The sequence below is a fragment of the Urocitellus parryii genome, chromosome 14 (genome assembly GCF_045843805.1).
Source record: "Urocitellus parryii isolate mUroPar1 chromosome 14, mUroPar1.hap1, whole genome shotgun sequence".
Lineage (NCBI taxonomy): Eukaryota > Metazoa > Chordata > Mammalia > Rodentia > Sciuridae > Urocitellus > Urocitellus parryii.
Genome location: NC_135544.1, coordinates 16,267,490 through 16,293,312, shown reverse-complemented (window position 1 = coordinate 16,293,312; position 25,823 = coordinate 16,267,490). Strand labels below are relative to the sequence as shown.

Here is a 25,823-nt window from a genome sequence, read left to right as displayed (position 1 = left end):
TCACCAGAAGAAATATAAAGGCAAGACACTATTGTCCGCAACAATTTTCACAACAATTAGGATCATCCACTAATGTTCTGTTGCAAATATTTCCAACATGTTTTAAAAAAAAATTGTACTCTACTACTAAGCTATATAACTTGGGAACACAGCAAAACATTTCCAGTAACTCAATTGTGTGCCAATAATTTGATGTCTCAGGTTAAAGAACTGTTATAGAAGGTACAGAGTCACTGGAATCAAAGAGCTAAGGATTCATATCCTGAGTCTTTTTCTCTTATTAGTCATGAGACTTTACACTAAGATTCATTAACTCTGTACAATACCCTACCACATGACCATGTGGTTGGCAACATTTAGGGCACTTAATAAATGCTAGCTTCTGTTCACCTGTAAATATCTTTTCTTCAAAACTGGCAATGATGATTGGAAAGAAAGAAGAAAACAGTAGATTCTGAATACGCTATCATTTGGTGCTAACTGTGCAGAATGCAGAAAATAAAGACTTTAGTATATAAGGGAATAATTTGTGGGGCCTCTGTAACTCAACTAACTAGAATCAAATTCTGGCTTTAGTACCTGAGTGACCATGGGAAAATTACTTAACTCCTTGGCTCAATTCATCTGTGAAACAGACATATTAAAAGTGTGTACCTGGGGCTAGATTGTGGCTCAGTGATAGAGCACTTGCCTAGCCCATATGAGGCACTGGATTTGATCCTCAGCACCACATAAAAAATAAATGAATAAAATAAAGATATTGTGTCCATCTACAACTAAAAAATAAATAAATTTAAAAGTGTATACCTATAGGAATAAAGAGACTAAATAAATTAAGACAAGTTAGGGAAGTGATAGCTGTTATTTGGATATGAGATATCTCTAAAAAGGTTCATGTGGCAATGCCTGAAGATCTGATTCGATTACAAAAGCCATAACCTAATCAGTGGACTGATCCATTTGCTGGATTATTGGGTGGTAACTGAAGGCAGATAGAGCGTGGCTGAAGGAAATAGATCATTTGGGGAATATATTTTGTCCCTGTCCTCTGCTGCTATGAGCTGAGCAGCTCTCCTTCACCACACCCTTCCACCATGATGTTATGCCTCACCTGGGCCCAGAGCAATGGAGTCAGTTAATCATGCATGGACTGAACCTCTGAAAACATGACCACAAGATAACCTTTTTCTCCTCTAAAAGTTGTTCCTGTCAGGCATTTTGGTCACAGTGATGAAAAACTGACTAACACATTGGCACACAGAACTTTAAAACTGTTAGCAAATTTATTATTGTCATTATTGCTATATTGTTTTTACTTGAGTATCTCTAATCTAAAATGCTCCAAAAACCAAAACTTTTTTAGGGCTGAAATGATGCCATAAATGGAAAATTCCACACCTGACCTCATGTGACAAGTCACAGTCAAAATGCAGGCATGGGGCTGGCAGTGTAGCTCAGTGGCATGGCATGTGCTTAGCATGTATGAAACCCTACAATCAATTTCCAGCACCAAACAAAACAAAACAGGCACACTAAGAAGACTGTCTGAAATTACCTTCAGGCTATGTTTAGATGTAAATGAAACAAAACTGAATGGTATAACTATGGACTTGCTATCAAAAGAGTCTGATTTTCAAATTGTTCCACCAACAGTGAAGGATGACCACTTACTCTTCCACAGGCTGGTGTTTCATTTCTGGACTGGCATATCTTCTAAATTGTCAAGCTACTGACTGGACATGGTGGCCCAGTTTATAGTCCCAAGTATAGCCATTTGCTCAAATGCAAATGACCTTAACTCAGCAGACTGTATATAGTAGTAGAAACTGGCTCTGGCCTTGTCCTATTCCTCTTATCAATGTACTATAATGGACATCATAACAATTTTCTTTATTTTTTAAATTTGCAGTGCTGGGGATCAAACTCAAGTCCTTGTATATGCTAAGCACACATTCCACCACTGAGCTATGTCTCAACCACTTATCGTGACAATTTTCAAGTAAGGAAAGACTGCAGACTTTATTTTTATATCCAAACAATACTTTCTAGCCTAGAAAGTAATGGATATGTAAAAAATACCTCAAGTTAAGTGTGTTTACGTGTAATTACACAATCCATCAAGGACCTGTGCCCACCATGTCACAAGGGAGCCTCACATACCCCCTGAATGTGTCCACACAACGGAGACGGTATGGCGAGCCCACCTGGCGCCACATTTCTGGTTGGATATCACCACTAAGAGGGTCTGCCCTGCTTGGGGACCCCAGCTCCTTTAGAAAAAATAGAGAAAGAGATGACAATCAATAAAAGGGAGGAGTAAATTTCATTACTCAATATATTAGGAAAAAAATATTAGTGGAAAACTAAAGATAGTTTTCTGAATAATTATTTAGTTTTGTTTAGTTTTATTTTGGTTTTCCATTTTATTTGCTTTTGGTGCATTTTGTTGAGTAAGTACAAGGACAGAAGCAAACATGCCCATAATTTATTAGCACAAATTTCATGAAATATTTAATCATTAGAGTGGGCCATTGGTAATTATAGAGTTAATGTCAATGTCCCATATTCTTTGGTTTTGATCTTGACAATCTTTACTTAACTGAAAGGTTTGAACAGTGCTGCCTCCAGATTGGAAAATGTCCCCTCTGAAGAAAGTGAAGGGTGGAGCCTTCACAGAAGCTGAGGACTAGGCAGCTCTTTATTAAGGATATGGGTCAGGCTGGGATGTAGCTCAGTGGTTGAGTGCTTGTCAGCATGTGCAAGGCCCTGTGTTCAATCCCTAGCACCATGGGGGTAAAAATTTGGGATCCTCAACCTGGTTTTTCCATAATGTAAACAAAGTTTATTGAGCTGGGCAATACTATTTACTAAATAAGAAATTAGGAACTCCAAATTTAGAAAACCAGACAATGCGTGATCTATCCCAATAACTCACAGAATTGATGAGGCGATCAGTTTCTCGAGAATTTATTGCCTTAGAAATCCAATTACTGAAGTCATCCAAACTGTAAATACATAAAAGCTTTAGTTAATTCATTTTCCTTGGTAGAATTTTCAAAACAATTGGATAACATATTGAAATAAAATTAATTGAAGGTTCATGTTTGTATTAGTTAAAGAGCTAAACACTGAAGAAGTTTTTTAACAACATAACAATAGAAATCAAAATTTATTGGGGCTGGGGATGTGGCTCAAGTGGTAGCACGCTCGCCTGGCATGCATGTGGCCCGGGATAGATCCTTAGCACCGCATACAAACAAAGATGTTGTGTCCGCCAAAAACTAAAAAATAAATATTAAAAAATTCTCTCTCTCTCTCTCTCTCTCTCTCTCTCTCTCTCTCTCTCTCTCTTTAAAAAAAAAAAGAAATCAAAATGTATAGCAGCCATACTTATAAGTATTTGACCTTTACAGAATAACTTCTTCATCAATAAAACAGAAACAGTGATGAAGCCTCTAATGAAGAGTTGTGAAAGTATTAATGATACTATTAAAATTTAAAAAGCAAAGAATTTGGCAACAACCAAAATTTACTCAATATAAGAATGACTCAACACAGGATACAGCACTTGTGTGATACAATGACACAGTGATGAGAATAACAAGACTATAGGCTCTAAACAAAGAATGAAGATAAGCTATTATTTACAAAAAGCAAAACCCCAACATAGATGGTTGATTGCAACTAAGTAAAAATGCATGTGTGTGCACTGAAAAAGTGTGAAGGCAACTTTGTAATGATTCAAATACTATATTGGGTTCTTTTTCCCCACATAGCTGATTTAATCCAGGAAAAAATCCAGATGACATTAAGTTATTATATGATTAAGAAAATATAAATATATTGCTGGTTGTTCTTTAAATAACATTTTCACCTGGGGAAAAAAAAACTTTCAAAAAGTGTACCTTAGCCTGGCAAAAAACAAAACCACTGATATGTGTTGCATTAATTTTGCCACATCTGAATTACCTAATGCATAAAACTTTTTGTTCTGTCATGAAAAGTTTCAAACAGAATGAGAAAAACTAGCACACTGAATTGCCATCATTCAACTCCAAAAAATATACCCACACATGGTCAATCTTATTTCATCTATATACTACCCACCACCCTCATTTCTGATTAATTTATAGAAAAATCCCCAAAATCATTCATCTCATCCATAAATAATTCAATATGTATCTCTAAAAGATAAGGACAATTTTTTCTTCTAAACATTATCATGTTAATATGTTAAGCAGTAATTCCTTAATATCATCACATAGCCAGTTCAGTTTTGATCCTGTAAATTATTTTTGAAAGTTCAATTGTTCAAATCAGCATCAAAATATAATCCATACAACACACACATTTGTAATTTCTCTTTTACTCCTACAACACAACTCTCATTTCTAGTTTATTCAGCATTAATAGTGTCACTATCACATGAAAAATCTTAAAATAGATATACTTAAGGAAAGGCAAAAAGGAGAAGTGGTAATTCTCTTGCACGTGCTTGTTCTCCAAGTGAAAGCAGAGAGACTTTGTTCTTTCTACCTTTGCTGCTTCTCTTCTGGTTCCTACTAATACTAACTTCCCCAGACTTCCATGGGTGTGTTGGAAAGCAATGGAGCAACAGTAAGGGACTGTAGTTTTGTGGACAGTAACACTCTGCCCACAGGCAGGAGAGGCAGAACCACATGCAATAGAAGTTTCAGCCCCACAGTGGGACAAGATGGAACTTCTCTTTGCAAGTGCCTGAGCTCAGCTGTCAATTACTTTAAAAAAAAAAAATGGAACAGAACCATTCACAAGATAAGCACCTCAAGTGAAAGCACATTAACAACTCACTGGAATATAGATGACTCTATGACTAGTGTGATTCTGCAATCTGTACAATCAGAAAAATGAGAAATTATACCCCAATGATTCAAATGTATGAATTGGCAAGATCATCGTAATGTCATGTGTAGCTAAAAAAAAAAAAAGACACTGGAATAGTATCTGCATCTTATCAAAAGATTGTTAAGATGATACTCTAATCCAAAAAAACACAGAACTCCTCTGAATTTTATTCTCCTCCTAGAATTCTATTCTGCCCCTAAAAAGCCATTAGGTTAAACATGTGCTTCTACGAAGCAAGAAGTTCTTTCACCTTTTTATACCAATCAAGTTTTGCATACAAGGGATTAAACTATTTCTAAGATGTACAAGCTAGAAGGAAAACGGTGCATAAAATCCCCTAAAGTTGATGATTTCCTCAAGCCAATCAACTTTTTTTTTTTTTTTTTTTTTTTTTGGTACTGGGGATAAAACCCAGGGGTATTTTAAGACTGAGCCCTATCCCCAGCCCTTTTAAATTTTTATTTTGAGACACGGTCTCACAAAATTGATCAAGTCCTCACTAAATTGCTTAGCTGGCCTCAAACTTGTGATACTCCTGCCTCAGTCTCCTGAAGGGATGGGATTACAGGAGTGAGTCCCCATGCCCAGCAAAGGTGAGGTTTTCATTTTTCCAATTTGAATACAGTTCACCAATAAAGTCTTTTGATCCTTCCTGATATCCTAACAGGATCGATTTTATTCCTTTTATTCCAATCAATCTTCTTCCTTTTAAAACACTAAAAAACTTTGCTTCAACCAGGTCTGGATCAATTCTATGTTCAAATTTTTTCTTCTCTAGTCTACTAATTCACTCACCAGACTGGCTGTTAACTAGGCAGAGAAGAACAAATCCCTCAAGTGAGCAACTCTACAAATGGGAGTCTGTGGGATTCTGAAGTACAGCCCCTCATCCTCCCTCTTTGCCCCCAGTTCCTGGGCTGGGAGAGGAAAGGAAAGTTGGACAGAGGGATGGCCTCAGGGTTCAGAGGCTAAGAGGAGGAAGAGAGCACAACACAGCAGCCTCCTCCTAAAATTATCACAAGCCACTTTCACTCACTGAAAAGCAGGAAGGGAGATTATTTAGGAAAAAAAAAAATATTACTCAAGTGTTTTCTTTGTTTTTGGCCATGTGGGAGGATAGAAGGCAAACATTCATGAGAACTTTTGTCAAAATGTCCTTACAGAGAACATGTCTTAGTCTACACTGATTTTAATGCCTGGGATTGGACACACAAATGTTCACTTAATCAAATAATAATGTTCATGTTTGTATGCTTTTAGAGACTCTGCTAGGATGAAATAATAGTCATTTGAGGGATCAAACTATCCTTTCTGAATATATTATCTCTGTGTTCTGCCCTCCACAGTCATTTCTTCTCCAACAACTTACCTCAGCAACAGCCTTAGGAAGGATATTGCAATGACGAGGGACAGACCAATAAGGAAGGCAATAGTCACAGCTATAAAAAGAAAAACATTATCACCAAAAATGTCATCATAGGAACCAAAGTTGTCACATCATTACATCTAACCTATCAATTAAAAATGAAAACAATATAGGAAAAGCCTACATTCTTATATTAAATTTCCAATAAACAAGGAACTACTCTGCGTGAGGGGAGTACTAATTTTTATTATGAAAAATATCAAACATACACAAATTACAGGGAATTGTAGAATAAAACCATATATATCTACCACTCAAATTCTAGCATTGTCAAGATATTTACTCTCAGGACTGAGGGTTAGCTCAGTGGCAGAGCACTTGCTTAGCAAGAGTGAGACCTGGGTTCCATCCCCAGTACTGCAAAAAGAAAACAAAAAAAGAAAAAGAAAAAGAAAAAGATATCATTCTCTTCATCTATTACTAACTCTCCTCCCTTTTTTGGGGGGGGTAATCTATTTTAAAATCAATCCCAGACATCACGTCCCTATACCCCTACAGTATTCAGTATGCATTCAGTATGTACCTCTAATGCAAATAAACCTGTACAAGACATCAACCTCATGAACTTGCTGACATAACATACCTAAAAGGTGACAACATCGCTCTGGTAGTATTCTACCAAAAAATGCAAAACCTTTACCTACTCATGAGAAAACATCAAGTTACTCCAAATCCAGGGACAATCTATAAAATACTAGCCAGTACTCTTCAAAACTGTCAAGATCATGAAAGAAAAGGAAAGGCTAAGAAACTGTCCTAGATTGAATAAGATGAAGGAAGAACTGACAACTAAATGCACATGGATCCTAGATTGGATCCTGGACCAGAAAATGGACATCAAAAGGGACAATTTGAAAAATTTAAATAAGCCTAAATAGATCAGTATTATAAGAATGTTAAGCACCTGGTTTCAATAATTGCACATGAACTACTCTTACTATGATTATACAGTTTAAGGGTATAAGGGCAGCCAGGTAAAGGGTATTTAGGAGTTGTTTTGTTTTGTTTGCAACATGTTTGTAACCTAAAACTATTTGAAAATCAAAAGTTTCTTTAAAATGAACTATTTCCTTAATATAACCACAATGTGTTACAAAATTTTACAATAATTTTCTAGTACTGAAGAAGCACCTTCTGCAATTGACCATGTGACTGGAGATGTGTTGAGCTGGTGAAAGCCTGATCCCTCCAGTGTAAAGTTCCCGTTTCATCTGAGGATTTTTGCAAAATTATTTCATTAGGGCTTGCAAAATAACCTACCATTCGACCACATTAGCTGGGATTCTAAAAAGAAGCCATGCTCATCAATTAGTACAATTTGGTTATCTTTTCCAATTATAGTTAAAACAGGATAATGTTTAAATCTTTCCTTTCAACCGATACTTTTAAATCACCCTAGTCAACACAAGTGCTCTAGTAACCTCTAAAGACAACCAGAGTATTACTTTGTTTTTGTTTTTAATTGGGGAGGGAGCCTCACTCTAATTTCATAATGATCCCTTAGTTTTTATGTATCCATTATTTTTCATCAATGACATTTATTTTTATTTTTAATGCTTAAATTGTCCCATATTGGTCCTTTCATATTGTCTTCTACATTCTTTTGCAATAACTTTGGTCTACAATATTTCTCTGTGAACTGTATATATTAGCGCCACAGGGATTCATTAGTTTCTCTTGAAAGGCAAGAGAACAATTATCTAATGGGGGAGCTCAGGATGACAGATTTTCTTCAATGGAATTATTATAGAATGAATAATCCCTTCTTAATGTAAAGGGGACCTCTGAGATCATTATCAGTAGACACATACAAGAAACACTACACCCTAAATCCTAAAACAAGGAAAGCCAATTATCCTATTTCTTACTTCTTTCCATTGAATTAATTTTTTATTTATTTATGATTCATAATTAAGCTTAATAATGATATGGGGATATGTTGATATATTATACAATTTTTAATATATCACCTAATTTTCTTAGTGTCCATCAGTGACACAATAAAAAATATTACAATTGGGCTGGGAGGCATAACAAGTGCTTACTAGCAAACACAAATCCTAAGGGTTCTATTTCTAGCACCAAACAAAAATATAATCATACCAAAACTAAATGGTATAGATATCTGTAAGCCAGATTTTCATTTATATGCCATAGACTGCTTCAATTTACAAAGAGTACTCAAAAACTAAAACCTCCGGAAATGCAAATTAAAAAAAATATCAACGAACAGCATATACATACGAAGGTCACTGTCAACTGGATTCTTATTAACAACTAGGTCACACGCAATTTCACTGACTCCATTGTAAGTGTCCTTTACCAAGACAGAATAGTTTCCAAATTCTCCAAATTTGTATTCCAGCCTAAAAGGATGAGATAAAAATATGACAAATGGCTAGATTAGGGACAGAGTTGGACTTTCTTAATTCACCAAGGGAAAATGATATTCCTTTCTGGGTACAGATCAGTAGATATAAAATATATTTAAGAGAGTAAAAACAAAACCACATAAGAAAAAAAGTAGAGAGAAAACTCAGACTTCAGTTAGATCACATCAAAGCAAAAACGAACCTACAAATTTCTTTCTCTTCCAGGGTATCATTAATTTGTAGAACAGATCTGTGTTGGGTGCTGACGGAGACTGCTGCAATGCTGGGCTTCCCAGGTTCCCCACTCTGAGAAACATTTACCAGAAACTGAAACAAGCACTGTAACATAAATGCACAACAGGTAAACTGTGAGGGGTTTTCTGCAGTGCTACAGACCAAACCCAAAACCCAGGGTCTTTAGCAGGGCTGAGTTATCCCCACAGCCCTGTTAGGGGATTTTTAGAGTCTCTGGGTTGTTGGGGGACATGACTACACAAATGAAAATCCTATCATGAATTTTCCTTCACACTTATGACTTAATGTAAATTTTACCAATTATTCTATACTAAAACAATGACTGTTGCTATGAATTAACAATCTTCACAAATTGGCAAGTTGAGCCTACATTAAATCTTGCATCCTATTGTTTTACTTATTATTTAACAAGTAAACTTCCATGATTCTAGGTAACATACACTTTACAACACTTAATGGATGCCCCATATTTCAACCATCACTATAATTGTGGGTACTTGGGATGGTTTCAAAGCTTTTCTGTTTTTCCTTTTGATGTTTTTTGTTATATAAATATGCTGTTTTAAAAGATCTCCACGAGATTCTCTTTCCTTTAAATTCTTTCCCTGAGGTAAATTTCCAAAAGTAAGATTACTAGATAAAAAGTAATCCTTTTAATGATTCCTGTTACAAGTGGTCAAATAGTACACAAATAAGAAAAATTACAGGGGCTGGGGATATATAGGCTCAAGCAGTAGCGCATTCGCCTGGCATGCGTGAGGCACTGGGTTCGATCCTCAGCACCGTATAAAAATAAAATAAAGATATTGTGTCCACCTAAAGCTAAAAAATAAATATTAAAAAAAGAAAAATTACAAACATATATCAGTTTCTTATTAGTCTTGCTAGGATTTTTTATATATATCTTTATTTTATTTGTTTATTATTATTATTTTTTGTGATGTGCTGGGGATCAAACCCAGTACCTCACACTTGCTAGGCAAGTGCTCTACCACTAAGCCACAACCCCAGCCCATCTTGCTAGGATTTTTATATAATTCTTATATTTTTTCATTTACTAGGTATCTATATCACAACTTTAAGAATGAATTTTAAATTATCTAGAGATGAAATAGGTCAGTGCTTTTGCTATTTTGTTTCCATGGTGTCCCCATATACTGTAATAATAAATTTTTAACCATCTCAAGTATTTTTCCATTCTGCTACTTCCATTTCATCTTGTTATATTTTATTTTTTTTTTCTTTTCTTTTTTTTTTTTTTAAGAGAGAGTGAGAGAGGAGAGAGAGAGAGAGAATTTTAATATTTACTTTTTAGTTCTCGGCGGACACAACATCTTTGTTTGTATGTGGTGCTGAGGATCGAACCCGGGCCGCACGCATGCCAGGCAGGCGCGCTACCGCTTGAGCCACATCCCCAGCCCGATATTTTATTATTTTTAATTAAAGTTTTTAAATTTTTATATAGTCATACTAATCTGGCTTATTTCTTCTATTGCTTCATTAATTTAAAAACATTCTGCTTTTTTTTCTTTTTTTAGTTTGTGGGGTATACTTTTTAAATTTAATCCCCTGGGAGTATTTGATAGATTTTTTTTTTATTTCCAAAACTAGGGATTGAACCCCATGGAACTGTACCACGGAGCTGTATCACCAACAGCAACCCCTCTTTCTTTTTCTTTTTCTTTTCTTTTCCTTTTTTTTTTTTTTTTCTTTTTCTGAGACAAGGTCTCACTAAATTGCACAGGATGGCCTTGAATTTACAATCCTCCTGCCTCAGCCTCCTGAGAAGCTGGGATTACAGGCATGTACCACCATACCTGGCTAAGAAAATTAGGTTTTGAATCTTAAATTTAACATCTTATAAATATTTGTTGGAAAAAAAATGTTTGTTAGACCATAATATTTTAAATTTCAGCTGATATATTTATTGTAATTTATTTTTTTCCTGAGCCTATGGTTTTTTCATTTGTTTTGTTTTGTTGTTTATACATTTTTTTTTAGTTGCAGATGCACACATTACCTTTATTTTATTTATTTATTTTAGGTGGCACATTGAACTCAGTGCCTCACATGTGCGAGGCAAGTGATCTACCACTGAGCCACAACCCCAGCCCCAATTTATTGTAATTTCTAATATTTTTAATTCTCATTGTTCCTTTAAATTTATGAATTCTACGACTTTTGAGTTTTAAACATTTCTTGACTCTTTTTCTCAATTCTTATCATGACTAATTTAAATACTTATTACTTTTTTTATACCTTTATTTATTTATTTTTTATGTGGTGCTGAGGATCGAACCAAGTACCCAGCACGTGCTAGGCAAGCGGAGCGCTCTATCACTGAGCCACACCCCAGCCCAAATACTTATTACTTTCATTGCTTCCCTTTTTTTTGTGTTAGACGATTACATTGTTTGCTTGCCAAAACTTTGAGATTGATACCAACAGTTTTATACTTCCCTTTTTCATTCTAGTTAATAAAGCAGAACTCTAATAAAGCCTCTGGCCATAAAGTCACTGTATGTATCTTAATCTAGGTATCACCATTTGTAAAATCCTCTCTATTCTACTATTATGAGTATGTATTCAATTCCCAGTAACGCCTCCCACCCAAAAAAAATGAAATAATGTTTTGTAAGAATTTCTTTCGCCTGACCTAAAGATTTTTCATTGAAATACTTATATTATATGGCTATTTCATTAGTTTGTTTTCTGTTGTGCAAAGGAATGTGGGATATATAATCCCTCCTTTTGCTATCTATTTATTGAGTCTCATTTGACCTCACATATGATCAATGTTATTGTGAAATAAATATAGATATTGTTGGAGCTATCTATTTTTTTCTATTTAATTCCTGTGATAAGTGTCACTTGTTTATTGCCAATAAAGACACTTAGAAAGGCCTTATTCTGCTTCAATTTACATATACTAAGTCATGAAATGTTCATAAGGAGAAAATTCCATTTTTCCTCTGGGTTCATAAGTAAAGAAAGTGAGGCACAGAGTACAGTAAGTGCCGTACTCAAATTCACACAGATATAAAGTGACTGACAGAGGCCAGGCATGGTGGTGCATGCCTATAATCCAGCAACTTGGGAGGCTGAGACAGGAGGATCACATATTCAAGGCTAGCCACAGCAATTCAACAAGGCCCTAAGCAATTTAGTCAGATGAGACCCTGTCTCAAAATACAAAACAAGGGCTAGGGATGTAGCCCAGTGGCAAAGTGTCCCTGGGTTCAAAGCACAGTACCTAATAATAATAATGATGATGATGATGACAATGATGATGACGTGACAGAGGTGGGACTTGAACCAGGCACTTTAGCTGTGGAATCCATGCTCTTCACCACTTCATTCCACCACGTTGGTTCAGTTCAGCTGGTTAAACCCCAGTCAGCTTGCTCTATCACAGTCTGATAAATGTGTATTGTCATTTGTCTCTACAACTTTGTTTTGCAGTTTCTACCATTATTTTCTATTTGCTTTGCATAAATTGGGAGACTTTTTATCTAGGCTATCCATATTTAGTATTAATATTCCTTTATCACTTATGTAAATACTAAAGCTTTGACTGGACCCTTTTACTCCAACATCTACCTCATCAAAAAGTATGATTTCCTTTCTGTTTTCAATGTATTCTTTATAAGTACAATATCATATTTGGGTTTTTAAAACTTTATTTATCAATATTTATTTATGTATGTTTAACATATTATGTTTGTTTTTTGAAAGGGTCATTTTTAAATATATATTTTTAGTTGTCAATGGATTTTTCACTTTATTTATTTTTATGTGGTGTTAAGGATCGAACCCAGGGCCTCACATATGCCAGGCAAGTGCTCTGCTACTGAGCCACAACCCTAGCCCTAACATATTATGTATGTTTAACTGTCCTCTTACCAAAAGTGATTTTGAATCATCCACACTATTTTCAATACAATCTGAGCGTCTTTTTTTTTTCCCCCAGTGCTGGAGATTGAACCCAGTGTTTTGTGCATGTTAGGCTCTACCACTGAGCTACACCCCCAGCCCTTGAGGGTCTTATTTTTATAGAAGTTAGTACATTTGCATTTGTTATAATTATTCTAGTTTTAATTACCTTGAATTCCCTCCTCTGCTTTTATTCTTTTTCCATTTATATGTTTTCTATGTTGTATATTTTTCCTTCTTTAGTAATATTTTGAAGACACAGCAACCTTATCTATATTTATCACACTTAGAGCATGTCTACTTACAAAAAACGTTTTTTATTCTAGTTTACGCTTGAAAATAATAATCAGTCAAAAGTAACAGATAACCACTTTGAATTCCCTCAATGCAATAAAAGCACAGAATTTCTATATTCCTCTTCCACTCCCTCTTTTTTTAAAATTTTTTTTAATATTTATTTTTTAGTTGTAGTTGGTTAAACACAATACCTTTATTTTATTTATTTTTATGTGGTGCTGAGGATCGAACTCAGGGCCTTGCACATGCTAGGTGAGCACTCTACTGCTTAGCCACAACCCAGCCCCTCCACTCCCTCATTTCCATTCTCCTACCTCCAGATCCCATAAGGAAGGAATATTATTTAGTATCCTTAAGAGCAATTTTCATTGTCTTTTTGTCAGTTACATCTTAATTCTGTCCATTATAATAGTTTCTCATTGCTAACAATACAATAAGAAACTTTCTCTAAATCTTGTTCTCTATTCAAAAGAACTTGGTAATATATTATAATTGTTTTTAGATGTGTTAAAGCTATCCATCACCAGACATGGTGGCACATCCTTGTAATCCCAATTACTCAGGAGGCTGAGGCAGGATGATTTCAAATTCAAGGCCAGTCTCAGTAACTCAGTGAGGCCCTAAACAACTTAGCAAGATCCTGTCTCAAAACAGAAAATTTTAAAAATGGCCGAGGATGTGTCTCAGGCTAAGCACCCTGGGTCCAGTCCCCTATTCCAAAACAAAACAAAACAAAAAAGCGATCAAGCTATAAAAACTGGTCTACATATTTTTTCTATGTTTATGGATCTATAAAAGTCTTTCTATTTTAGGAAAGTGAGATAAAGAAAAGGGAATAGGAAATTCTCAACTAGGTAATTGGTCTCTAAGGCATGCCTTCACTTTTAAATATCTTAAAGATATCAGTCTACCTTTCCCAGGTTTTTATTATGTTTTATTAAATATAAAGTTATTATAATTTGCATTCTTTTGAATACTTGTCTCTCCTTTGACCCTTATTTTTTAAAGATTACCAAATTATTAGCTAGGCATGGTGGCACATACCTGTAGTAATCCCAGCACTTGAGTAGGTGAGGCAGGAGGATCTTGAGTTCAAAGCCAGCCTCAGCAAAAGCTAGGTACTAAGCTACTCAGGGAGACTCTGTCTCTAAATAAAATACAAAATAGGACTGTGGCTGTGGCTCAGTGGTAGAGCACTTGCCCAGCATGTGTGAGGCACTGGGTTCAATTCTTAGCACACATATAAATAAATGAATAAAATAAAAAGATCCATCAATATCTAAATTTTTTTTAAAAAGACTTCCAAATTATTAAAGTTCAAATTTAAAACAGTTTAAGTACAGATATCATTCTCTGGTTGCTTAACCTTTAAAGGGTCATAAGTTTCTTTTTCTTCAATTGCAAGACATTCTCTTACTATAATAATTAACTCTGTCCCACTTCTTTACACATTTTCCTTAGACACAATTATCTCTAAGCCCTTTTAGTAAATTACTAATTTATGTGTGTATGCAGTACTGGGGATCAAATCCAGGGCCTCACACATACCAGGCACATTGCTCTACCACTAATACATCCTAGTTCTTCTGTTTTTTTGGATTCTTTAGTCTGTCACCTGACAATGATTTATATCAATGAGACTGATATTTTTGTTTTGTTTTGTTTCCAGGAATTGAACCCAGGGGCCTTTAGCCACTTAGCAACATCTTCAGCCCTTTTTATTTTATGAGACAAAGTCTCACTAAGTTGTTTAGGGCCTTGCTAGGTTGCTGAGGCTGGCTTTGAACTTGCAATCCTCCTGCCTGAGCCTCCCTAGTCACTGGGATTACAGGCATGCACCACCATGCCTGGCTACTTTTTATTCTAATAATGCTCTTACTGCCCTTCATCTCATATATTGTCAATACAGTTGACCCACCCCCACCAGAAAACTTGATTTCTGTGGACTTTACACCTTTTTTTTAGTTGTCAATGGGCCGCTATTTTACTTATTTCTATATGGTGCTGAGGATCCAGCCCAGTGCCTCACACATGCTAGGCAAGCACTCTACCACTGAGCTATAACCCAGCCCAACTTTAGATCTTTTAAAATCTTGTTAGAAGAAATTTGCCCATTCTCTGAATTATGTTTCTTGTCACTTTAATTTCAGCTGTTATTGATTTTTTTTTCAGGCTTCTTTTAGGCTCTTTATAGGCTGATAAAACTTTTTTCTCCCAGTGCTAGGGATAGGACCTAGGGCCCTACCCATGCTAGGCAAGTATTCTACCACAACACAGCTCCTGGCTAATAAATTTTGTCTTGAGCTACTTTTGTTTTTAACTATTATAGGTCTTCTTTTTTTCATAGATTTTTCAATGGGTTTAATCAAATAAAGGGGTATTGTATACTATGTTCCATCATCTTTTCAGTTGATGCCTATACTGACGATTTTGGTTCTAGAAAGCTATTTACAGTTGGGCATGGTGGTATATACCTGAATCCCAGTTACCAGGGAAGCTGAGGAGGATCACAAGTTCAAGGCCAGCCTAGACAACTTAGAGAAACCCTCTCTCAAAATAAAATTTAAAAAGAAATAGGGATGTGGCTTAGTTGTAGAGCTCCTGCCTACTATATATGAGGCCCTGGGTTCAATCCCAGTATCACACACACAAAAATAAATAAATAAATAAATACCTACATACATAAATCTTTATTTTCAGAGTGGCAGATTCCTGCAATAATGCTCTTTCCCTCAACTTGCACCTTCCTACTGTTCTCACTATGCTTGTCCTCAGAGATGACCCAGGTACTCTCCCTTGATTACATTTCTTCTAACTCCTTATTATAACCTGTCTGTTTCCTTACCTATAAAAACTGAAAGTAACATGTAAAGGGCTTTATATGTGAGGGCATTAAGGATCATATCAAACAAGCCCCAAGGGAAACAAAACTATGATTTTGAACACAATACATACACAGTAACAGCGTTCCGATTTCCAGGAAACAGTCAAGTTTGTTCCCAGCCGTTCATTATGGATGAGTAGCAAAGCCTGGTCCATCTTCAGCTCCACATGCCTTTTTTTATCTAAATCTAAATCTGATAAGAATAGAAAGAAAAGTTAAAAAATAAACCCAAAAGATGTGCTAGAGACGAAAAAAAGTACATCAGTAAGTGCTTCTCAAATACCTGCACTCTATAGAGTCTCTAAAACATTGCTTTCAGTACACACGAATGTATGTGTGCATGCAAGTGTATACACATACACACATAGGTACCCTTTGGCACAGATGCCTCTACTACAAACAAGGATTTGGTTGACACCATTCACATACAGTGGGCTAAAATGAGACAGGCACTGAATTTAGCAGTTTCCATATAATGACAACCTTGTGAAGTAAGTATTTTCTCCATTTTTCAGATGAATAAATTAAGGCTCATGAGAGTTAGATACAGCCTATGGCCACAGAGTTTTCTAATGAAATCAATGATCTAAACCCCAGTGGTATGATTCCAAACCCCTGACTTTCCTCTACCGTGTTACCAGTCTATGAGCTCAGCTTGGGCAGCTTGTTAGAAATGCAGAGCTCCATACCCTCTATCTCACCACGGGCAGGTTAGCAGGATTCCTAGGTGACCGGTACATTCTTTTAAATTTATTTTTTAGTTGTAGGTGGACATAGTATCTTTATTTCATTTTTATGTGGTACTAAGGTTTGAACCCAGTGCCTCATGTGTGCTAGGTGAGCACTCTACCACTGAGCCCCAGCCCTGATCTGTACATTCTTTAAAGTTTGAGAAGTCCAGCTCTTGATCACTTTGGTGTGCGGTTCTGAATCTCTTTGTCACTTCAATGACAGATTTGAGAGGGGACAGGAGTGGATTACACACTTGTAGGGTTAGAAGGTAAGCCTCAGTCTGAATGGAAGACCCACTGTTCTGATACTGAATCACAGGCACAGGCCCCGGTTTACTAGATGGCATTCTTAGGATAACATAAAGGTGACGGACATTCAGGATGTAGGGTGTAGTCTAATATGGATGAAGCCTTGGGTTCCATGGCCAGCACTGTAGAGGGAGGGAGGGAGGGAGGAAGGAAAGGGATAGAGGGAAGGAAAGGGATGGAGGGAAGGAAAGGGAAGGAAATAGAGGGGAGGATGCATACTCTATGTTTTGCTAATTTGTAAAACAAACTGAACTGATATTATCTGATGTTAAAGCAAAGTAGTTCATTTATTGATATTGTGTGGAAGAGAAATCAATCTACCCTCTAGCTCCTAAGCAAAAGGAAAATAAGGAGTAACCAGCCAGGCGCATTGGTGCACGCCTATAATATCAGTAGGTTAGGAGGCTGAGACAGGAGGATTTTGAGTTCAAAGCTGGCCACAGCAGTGGTGAGGTGCTAAGCATCTCTGTAAGACCCTGTGTCTAAATAAATACAAAATAAGGCTGGGGATGAGTGCCCTGAGTTCAATCCCGAGTACAAAAATAAAATAAAATAAGCTTAACTATGTAATCACCTCACGAGAAAGGCATCAATTTAGTCTCTTACTTTGTAATTTGAAAGCCTTTTTCAGGCTTCCCCAATAACTCATCTGAATGGTTCAGAAATTTTCACTTTACCAGCTTAAATCCCTCATTTTTATCGTGATTTACCCTTTCTTTGCTCAGTGAAGACAAAACACACAGATAAAACTCATTATCATTATCCAATGATACTTTTTCTTCTCTAAATAAATAAAGGACTACCCATCTTTTTTTAATATTTATTTTTTAGTTGTAGTTGAACACAATACCTTTATTTATTTATTTTTATGTGGTACTGAGGATCGAACCCAGGGCCGCGCATGTGCGAGGCAAACAATCTACTGTGAGCCACAGCCCTAGTCCCAGCCCATATCCACCATTTTTTTTTTTTTTTTGATCTTCAGTATCCTTCTGGAAAACTTTTGATACACACAGTGTTTGGGTCAGGGGTACAACACAGTACGTTAAATGTGTACAACTCCAAGTTAGATCAACTTGAACCTGAATCCTACCCTGCCTCAGTTCCTCATCAATAAATTAGGGATCATAAGAGTCCTCATTCGTAGGATTGTTGGAGAAGCTAAACATGATGATACATGTAATGTTTGGCACAGTGCATGAAACAAGTGCTCAATAAATGATCAGTAGAATGATCCAAGTTACAGTTGGAGCTTCTTTAGGTTTGGGAACATCTGGTTAAAATTTTTTTATAGGTTGTTTCTTCTTTTTTCATTTAACTTAATTTCTAATACCTGTTCCCTATTTCTTTATAGTGTAAGAAATGATGCTAGATACATCTGAAATTAATATGTTCTTAGGATACGTGTTTGATTTTTTTGTTTTGTGTTTTCTCATTATTGGGAATTGAACTCAGGGCACTTTACAACTATATCCCTAGTCTTTTTTATGTTTTAAATTTTTAATCAAAAGTAGCCTTTGATATTAATATCCAAGATATACAAAGAACTCAAAAAATTTAACACCAAGAAAAAAAAAACAAATAACCAAATAACCCAGTCAACAAATGAGCAAAACAACTAAACAGACACTTCACAGAACAAATATACATGGTCAAAAAATAAAGGAAAAATTTTTCAACATCTCTAGCAATTAGAGAAATATAAATTAAAACACACTGCAAGAGGGCAGGGGAGATAGCTCAGTTGGTATATCCCCAAGTGCTTGCCTTGCATGTACAAGGTCCTGGGTTTGATCTCCAGCACCAAAAAAAAAAACCTACCTTGAGATTTCACCTCACTGCAAACTGGATCAACCACTCTGGAAAGCAGTATGGAGATTCCTTAGAAAATGTATTTGACCCAGCTATCCTACTCCTTGGCTTATACCCAAAGGACTTAAAATCAGCATACTACAGTGACACAGCCACATCATTGTTTATAGCAGCACAATTCACAATAGCCAAGCTTTGGAACCAACCTAGGTGCCTCTCAACCAATGAATGAATAAAGAAAATGTGTTATACATAAATAGTGGAATATTACTCAGCTATAAAGAATGAAATCATCGCATTTGCCAGTAAATGAATACAACTGGTCATGCTAAGTGAAATAAGCCAATTTCAAAAAACCAAAGGTCAAATGTTCTCTTGATAAGTGGATGCTAACCCATAACAAGAGAGGGGGGAGGGTAAGTATAGAAATTCATTAAATTAGATAAATGAGAACAAAGGGAGGGGAGGGGAGGGGAGATAAGAACAGGGAAGACAATAGAATGAATCGGACATAACTTTTCTATGCCCACGAATATACAACTAGTATAACTCCTCATCATATTCACCCACAAGAATGGGATCAAAATTGTAATGGGTTGTACCCCATGTACAAAATATACCCTACTGTCATGTATATCTAAAAACAAATTTTAAAAACAGCCCTTTTTGAATAGCTTATGATATATATTTTGAAATTCCTCTCAATTTTAGTGATTTACAATGACAACTGCAATAATTATAAACTCCCAGGCAACACAATAACTATGCTTTTAATGTATGCCAGGCCCTAATAGTCCACTGAAATAGTTCTTAGTCTGTTCCTGAATAGCAAGGACTATAGGGACACACTAAGAGGCCCAACAGGTCTCCATTTTGGGATGAGGAATCTGAGGCCTAGACAGATCAACCAATTTGCTGAGGTCACCACCTACTAGCAGCCAGGATTTCAATGAGTCAATCTAACCAGGTACCTAGCAGCCTCCTAAGAGGAAGCACACCATTCCTTAGCAGCTGGTGATGATTAGCCTTTAATTTTTTTTAACCTCACATTTCAGACTGATGAATAGGAAATAGCACTTTGATTAATGACAACCAAATTTAAGTATGTATTCCAAATGTTTAACATCAGGGCTGGGATTGTGGCTCAGTGGTAGAGCACTCACCCAACCCGTGCAAGGTCCTGGGTTTGATCCTCAACACCACATAAAAATAAGTAAAATAAACTACAACTAAAAAAATAAATATTTTTTAAAAGATGTTAATATGTCAATATTTTCATGTGAGTTATTGGATTATTTATTTAACCACTTTGCCCCCAGGTCTCCTTAAGTATTTGCAGAATTTCTTTACATAACAACAATCTTAAATCCTTTTTCATCTTTGTCATAATTGTCTTAAGACATTTTTTCATTTGTCTTATTCAGTTTTGATGATTTTCCTTTTCAAATTTAGAATTAACTTCATGTTCACCTTTTCCTCTGTAATTTTTCTAAACACCATCATAGTCCACCTTCATAGTGGAATGACTTGTTTTTACTCAAATTTCTATGAATCTTGTTTTCTATGAATTCATTTTTCATATGAATTTTAGACTCTGAAAGCTCTTAATTGTCATCATTACTAATTATGTCATTTGGGAATATGCAGAGGGGCTCAGTCCCAACTGAACATCAGAATTACCAGGAAAGCTCCAAGAAAAAACAACAAAATTCCAATCTGCTGGCCCTACTCCAGACCAGTTAAGTCAGAATCTTTGCACAATCAGAAACAAAAACAACCCTTCTAAAGTGATTTTTTTTCTTTTACGTATATTTTTGAGTTGTAGATAGACACAATACCTTTATTTTATTTAGTTATTTATTTTTATTTATTTATTTATTTATTTATTTTTATTTATTTATTTAGTGGTGCTGAGGATTGAACCCAGTGCCTCGCACATGCTAGGAGAGTACTCTACCATTGAGCAATAGCCCCAGCCCTAAAGTGATTCTTATGTGCAGCTGAGGTTGAAGGTCACAGACAGAGACTATGAGGCCAGAGATTTTTGACATATTTCTTTGTACTTTTTTGCATTATTCGAATGGGTTTTTTGTAGTCTGTTTTTGCAGTGTTTATTTGTCATTCATACTGGAGATTGAACCTAGGGGCTCTCTACCATTGAGCTACGGGGTCTTGCTAAATTACTCAAGGCTGTCCTAGATCTTGCAATTCTGCCTCAGCCTCCCAAGTGACTGAGATTACAAGTCTGTGCCACCATGCCTGGTTGACTGTATTTAAAAGCAAAAAAAAAAACATAGGAAGTGTGTGTGTCTGTGAGTTTGTATCACAGACACACACACTTCCTATGTTGCCTTGGTTGGAAAATAAGCCAAATAAAGACATCTTTTAATAATGCAGGGATAAATGTGCTATTGTAAATCAGATCTTTATTTTATTTCCAAATATTTAATTTTTGGTTGTAGCTCTCTGCTTTGCTGAGCGTTATGATTCAGACATAAGGTGTCCCCCGAAAGTTCATGTGTGAGACAATGCAAGAATTTTCAGAGGCAAGATGATTACTTTATGAGAGCTGAAACACAATCAGTGGATTAATCCACTAATATGGATTAACTGGACAATAACTGAAGGCAGGTAAGGTGTAGCAGTGCTGAGAGCCACAGCCAGTCTGTATGGTAGTAGGTCACTGGGCATATGCTTTGGGGTTTATATTTTGTCCTTGGTGAGTGGAGTTCTCTCTCTGCTTTCTGTTCCGTGTCCAGAGTCACCTTCTGCCATCCACTTCCTTCACGATATTCTGCTTCACCTTGGGCCCAGAACCATGGAGTCAGCAGACCAGGAACTGAACCTCTGAAACCGTGAGCCAAAATAAACTTTTCCTCCTCAATACTATTCTCATCAAGTCTTTTGGTCACAGTGATGAAAAAGCTAAAACAGTGAGCATATTTTTAAATGAAGTTTCCTCTCACCATTACCCCTCCTTCTGAAATTCCTCAAACCCAAGGCCTCCCACATGCTAGGTAAGTGCTCTTTCGTGTAGATACACCACCAATCCTTTGCTGAGCATGTTTTAAAATATATTTTTTCCTTATTTTTTAAAGTAATATTAAGTCCCCAGGTCATTTCTTGGAATAATGTTGTCCAGCCTAAATATGGGCTTTAATTGGCACAAAAAGCCTGGTCATCTTCTTCACAGGAACATTATGGGAATGGAACACCTAAGAATATGAGCATGAAGGCCACGGGCTGTAGCTCAATGGTCAAGCATTTGTCCTGGGTGTACAATCCCCAGTACCATAAAAGAAAAAAAAATCACTTTTTCCCTAAAATAATTATTGTTACTAACTGTTGCTAAAATATAGAGGAACAGCGTTGGATGGGATCTGTCCCTGACAAATTGTGAATGGGCAGAGTACATAATAGCTTGGAGTCCTTTCAATTATAAAAGGAGGGGCGGGCGTACAGGAAAATAAGACTGAGGTCGGGCGGAGGGAGTCAGTATATAAAATGTCCTCAGCTGAGATGTTTTTTAGAAATTCATTATGTCTTCCTCCTACAAGATTCTGATTGGGGAAAGGGGGCAATCTTAACTCCACATACACAAGACACCCAAACTCCTGTGTTCTGATACGGAAAAGGGGATGGAAGGAGGGAGAAGAGAGGCAAGTGACTCACCCTCCCAGTGATAGGACTACCTGGGCCCCTGGCCCTAAACACTGACTTAAGGGAGTTTGTGGACTTGACAGATCCCTGGATGCAGATCAAATCATCCTCTGGCGGGAGGCTTGTGAAATAAACTAGAGTTCTGGGGATCCTCAGCCAAGTGTTTAGAAGCACTGGAATTCTTATTTTTCACTATTTTCTCCATGAGTTAGTTCCGGGAGCAGGCAGATTAGGGAACCACTAGGTGAATCTATTGCCTCTCCCAGGCCAAAAATACCAATCCCTGCCCGCTGCAAAGCCCCTCCCATGGGTCGAAGCTAACTGTGGATTCCCTGCAAAACGCGCCAGCAAATCACAGCCTCAGCTGCTGCTCCACTGCTTTAAGGAGTAAAAGTCGCCTAAGGGAGGCTCACCGGAAAGTTCACCGGACATTAGACTTCAGGCAACGCCCCTCCACCGCCGCCTTCCAGTTACGGGGTGTTGAACTTTCACTCGGGAAAGCGAACCCGGGAAAACGTCCCTCTCGTGACTAGGGGTCACGTGCTCAGCGTCCCGCAGCTCCAGCGACCTTTCCAGGCCCGCGTTTCAGCGCCTGGCTTTCCTACCCCGCGGGACACTAATGGGTTTTACAATTTCGACCGCCCTGTCCTCTTTCCAAAGGGATGGGGGCGGGGGGGGGGGGACTGCGTTTTTGTATAATTCTCTCCAAACAGTAGACCAGATGAGGCATGGCTTTCGGTTCCATCCTTTCCTCCGCTACTGTCTCTTACTTAGCTTTGCATTTGTGAAGTGACAGGTTTCCCGATCAAAGGCCCAAAGTCGCCCAAAGATGTGCCAGGATGCCCCTAGCCTCCTGGAGAGTGGGCGGCCAAGGGCGCCAGGCTACCCCGCAGCACCGCTCTCGGTGAAGGCAAGGCAAGCGCGGGCCGCGCCTCTGTCGGGCCTTGTCGCCTTAGGGTGGGTGCTGTCTGGATGCTGGGGTGCGGTTCCCCCACTGCACTAACCACCACCTGCCCTGGCCGCACGGTGCCTGCAGCTGTAGACAAATGTGCCTAACACCGACTCCCGTCCCGGGAAAAGCTCAAACATCGAAGTCCAACAAAAACTGGCTCTGGAGGACTGGTTCAGCGTCCCGAGTTGGGAGATGCCACCGTGGGGGGGACACTTGTGCGCAGCACAGCTCATCGCGCCCACAGGCCGGCCGTGGAGGGAAGCAGGGCCGCGGCGCACTCACCTCGCTGCGGCTCGGCTTCGGCGCCCTGCTCTGGGGAGCCGCCAGGGGCCAGCAGCGCGGCGCTCAGCATCGACGCCGCCAGCAGCAGCGCAGCAAGCGCCCAGCCGGCGCCCGGCGCCCCGCGCATGTCGCCCGCAGCGCTCTCCAGCCGCAGCTTCCTCCCCGGCGCCGCCTCCTGGAACGCAGCTCCGGCGCCGCCGCGCTCCTCCGCCCTGCGCTTCTCGGCGGTGGGCGGCCGCGCGCCCGTCATCGCCTCCACTCGGATGCCGTCACTGCAGCGGTCTGAGTCACCGCGGCGAAGACGGAGGGAAGTGCGGGAAGCCGGGGAGACCTAGGGGCGGGGCCGGGCCGCAGTAGGCCCGACCTCTCTAGGCCCTGCCCTAGGTGAAGCTTATTAAGTAAGAGCTAAGGTTTCCTACACTTTGCGGCAGTGTTTGTGTCTTCGGAGAAACAAAGACTCCTGCAGGCCAGGAGTCCTTGCTCCCCAATCCTTAATCATTTCCCTGGGCAACATTCTGCTAAATTCCTGCAACATGACCTTCAACATACAAGTGGGTGTTAGAGGCCTCTGTCCACCGAACAGGGATACAATACGACCCTTAGGTAAGCAAGACTAAAGGGTCTTATCCCCCACCACACACACACACCCGCATACACCCAGGCGTTTAGATATAGATATAGATATAGAGAAAGAGACACAACTTAAAAACCACCAAGTCTTACTACCACTTTGAAAGTCCTGTTGTCAATCTCTGAAGAAGTTCAAGGCCTCTAGGAATGAGTATTCCTCAGATCCACTGGCTATGTACGCAGAGAAACTATCACTGTGTAAGAGGACGTGTGCAATACTTGTAGCAGTAGAAATGAGGGTGAATCTCAAAAATAGGGGTGAGGGGGAGAATGCAGATTGCAGAATGACTTTGTAGTAACATAAATTGAGGCAAAACAATATGGTAAGTGGAATAGAACTGCATTGACAAACATGGAAAGATACACACGAAATTCAAGTTAAAATTTCGGGGTAGGAAGAGAGCAGAATGGTAGGCCTACTTCAGAGTGGGCTTCAATTGGCAGCGTTTTATTACTTAAATTGGGGGATAAATAGGTATATGTGTGCACAGTGTGGACTTTTTAAAAATATATTTCTTTGCATACCTAAATTATTTGATTTTTTAAAACAGTGTCATATTAGAAGAAGGACAATGCTAAGGTAGCATTTGACAACATCTAAACTAGCCACCTGGAAATATTCCAGGAGGCATTTACCTTTGTCCTGAGGATTGTTACCCAGGAGGAGTGAAGAAGTGCATTTCCAGCAGAAGGAATAGCCTTTGCAAGAGCTCAGAGAGAACGCAGCTTAGCAAAGGAGCTGAAAGAAATCCAGTGCGACTGGAAGAGTTTTATGAAGGGAATGTCAGGAGGTTAAGTAGACAGTATAGACTTTTCCCTAGGGACAGTAGAAAGCTGTTGATGACCTTTAAGGTGGAGAATGACTTTCAAGAAACCAATGATCATGAACTCTCTCAGTCTCAAATTCAAATTATTTTTCTCAAGTGAAGCCCCTATGCCAGAATGTCAGGGAGAGGTCTAGTTACTCTCTGCCCTACTTTTAGTTTTAGGTAAAGTTATTGGGGAAGGTCTTACACAAGGCAAAGATAGAGATGAGACCTGAATGAAGTGTTGAAAATCCCGGCAGTGGAGGAATACTGATGTCTGAGCATTCTAGCAAAGCCATTGCTAACCAGTCTACCAACCACTGCTGATCTGCTCAGCAGTGACCCTCTCTGGCCCAACCCTGGTTTGAACCCACAGGGTCACTGGGTGGATATACTCTATCAGAGGACAACTCTTTCAACTTGATCACCACCCTCTATACCTTAGAGAATCTGGAGTGCCTGTCTTAGGGCTCTGTGTGAGCTATTCCCTCTACCTAGAACACCTTTCTCCACTCTGATATTTAATGGCTCCCTCCCTCTCAGCTCCATCGTTGCCTTATTTAAGGAGACCTCCCCAATAACTTCACCTA

The 25,823-nt window shown here is 38.2% G+C and overlaps 1 protein-coding gene across 3 annotated transcripts in view; it reads right to left on the bottom strand.

Annotated features, from left to right (window-relative positions):
* Window positions 1-24,107, bottom strand: part of Hgsnat (heparan-alpha-glucosaminide N-acetyltransferase) — a 46,353-nt gene extending 22,246 nt beyond the window's left edge. For 2 of the 3 annotated variants that reach the window (XM_026380282.2, XM_026380283.2), the window contains exons 1-7: window positions 23,798-24,107; window positions 16,123-16,244; window positions 8,885-9,021; window positions 8,555-8,676; window positions 6,254-6,323; window positions 2,936-3,005; window positions 2,161-2,270 (exon numbers count right to left, since the gene is read on the bottom strand). In XM_026380282.2, the coding sequence (XP_026236067.1) occupies window positions 2,161-2,270; window positions 2,936-3,005; window positions 6,254-6,323; window positions 8,555-8,676; window positions 8,885-9,021; window positions 16,123-16,244; window positions 23,798-24,047 (881 nt within the window). In that variant the 5' untranslated portion in view covers window positions 24,048-24,107. The other variant, XM_026380284.2, reaches the window with a different exon arrangement.
* Between the last annotated feature and the right edge of the window lie 1,716 nt (window positions 24,108-25,823).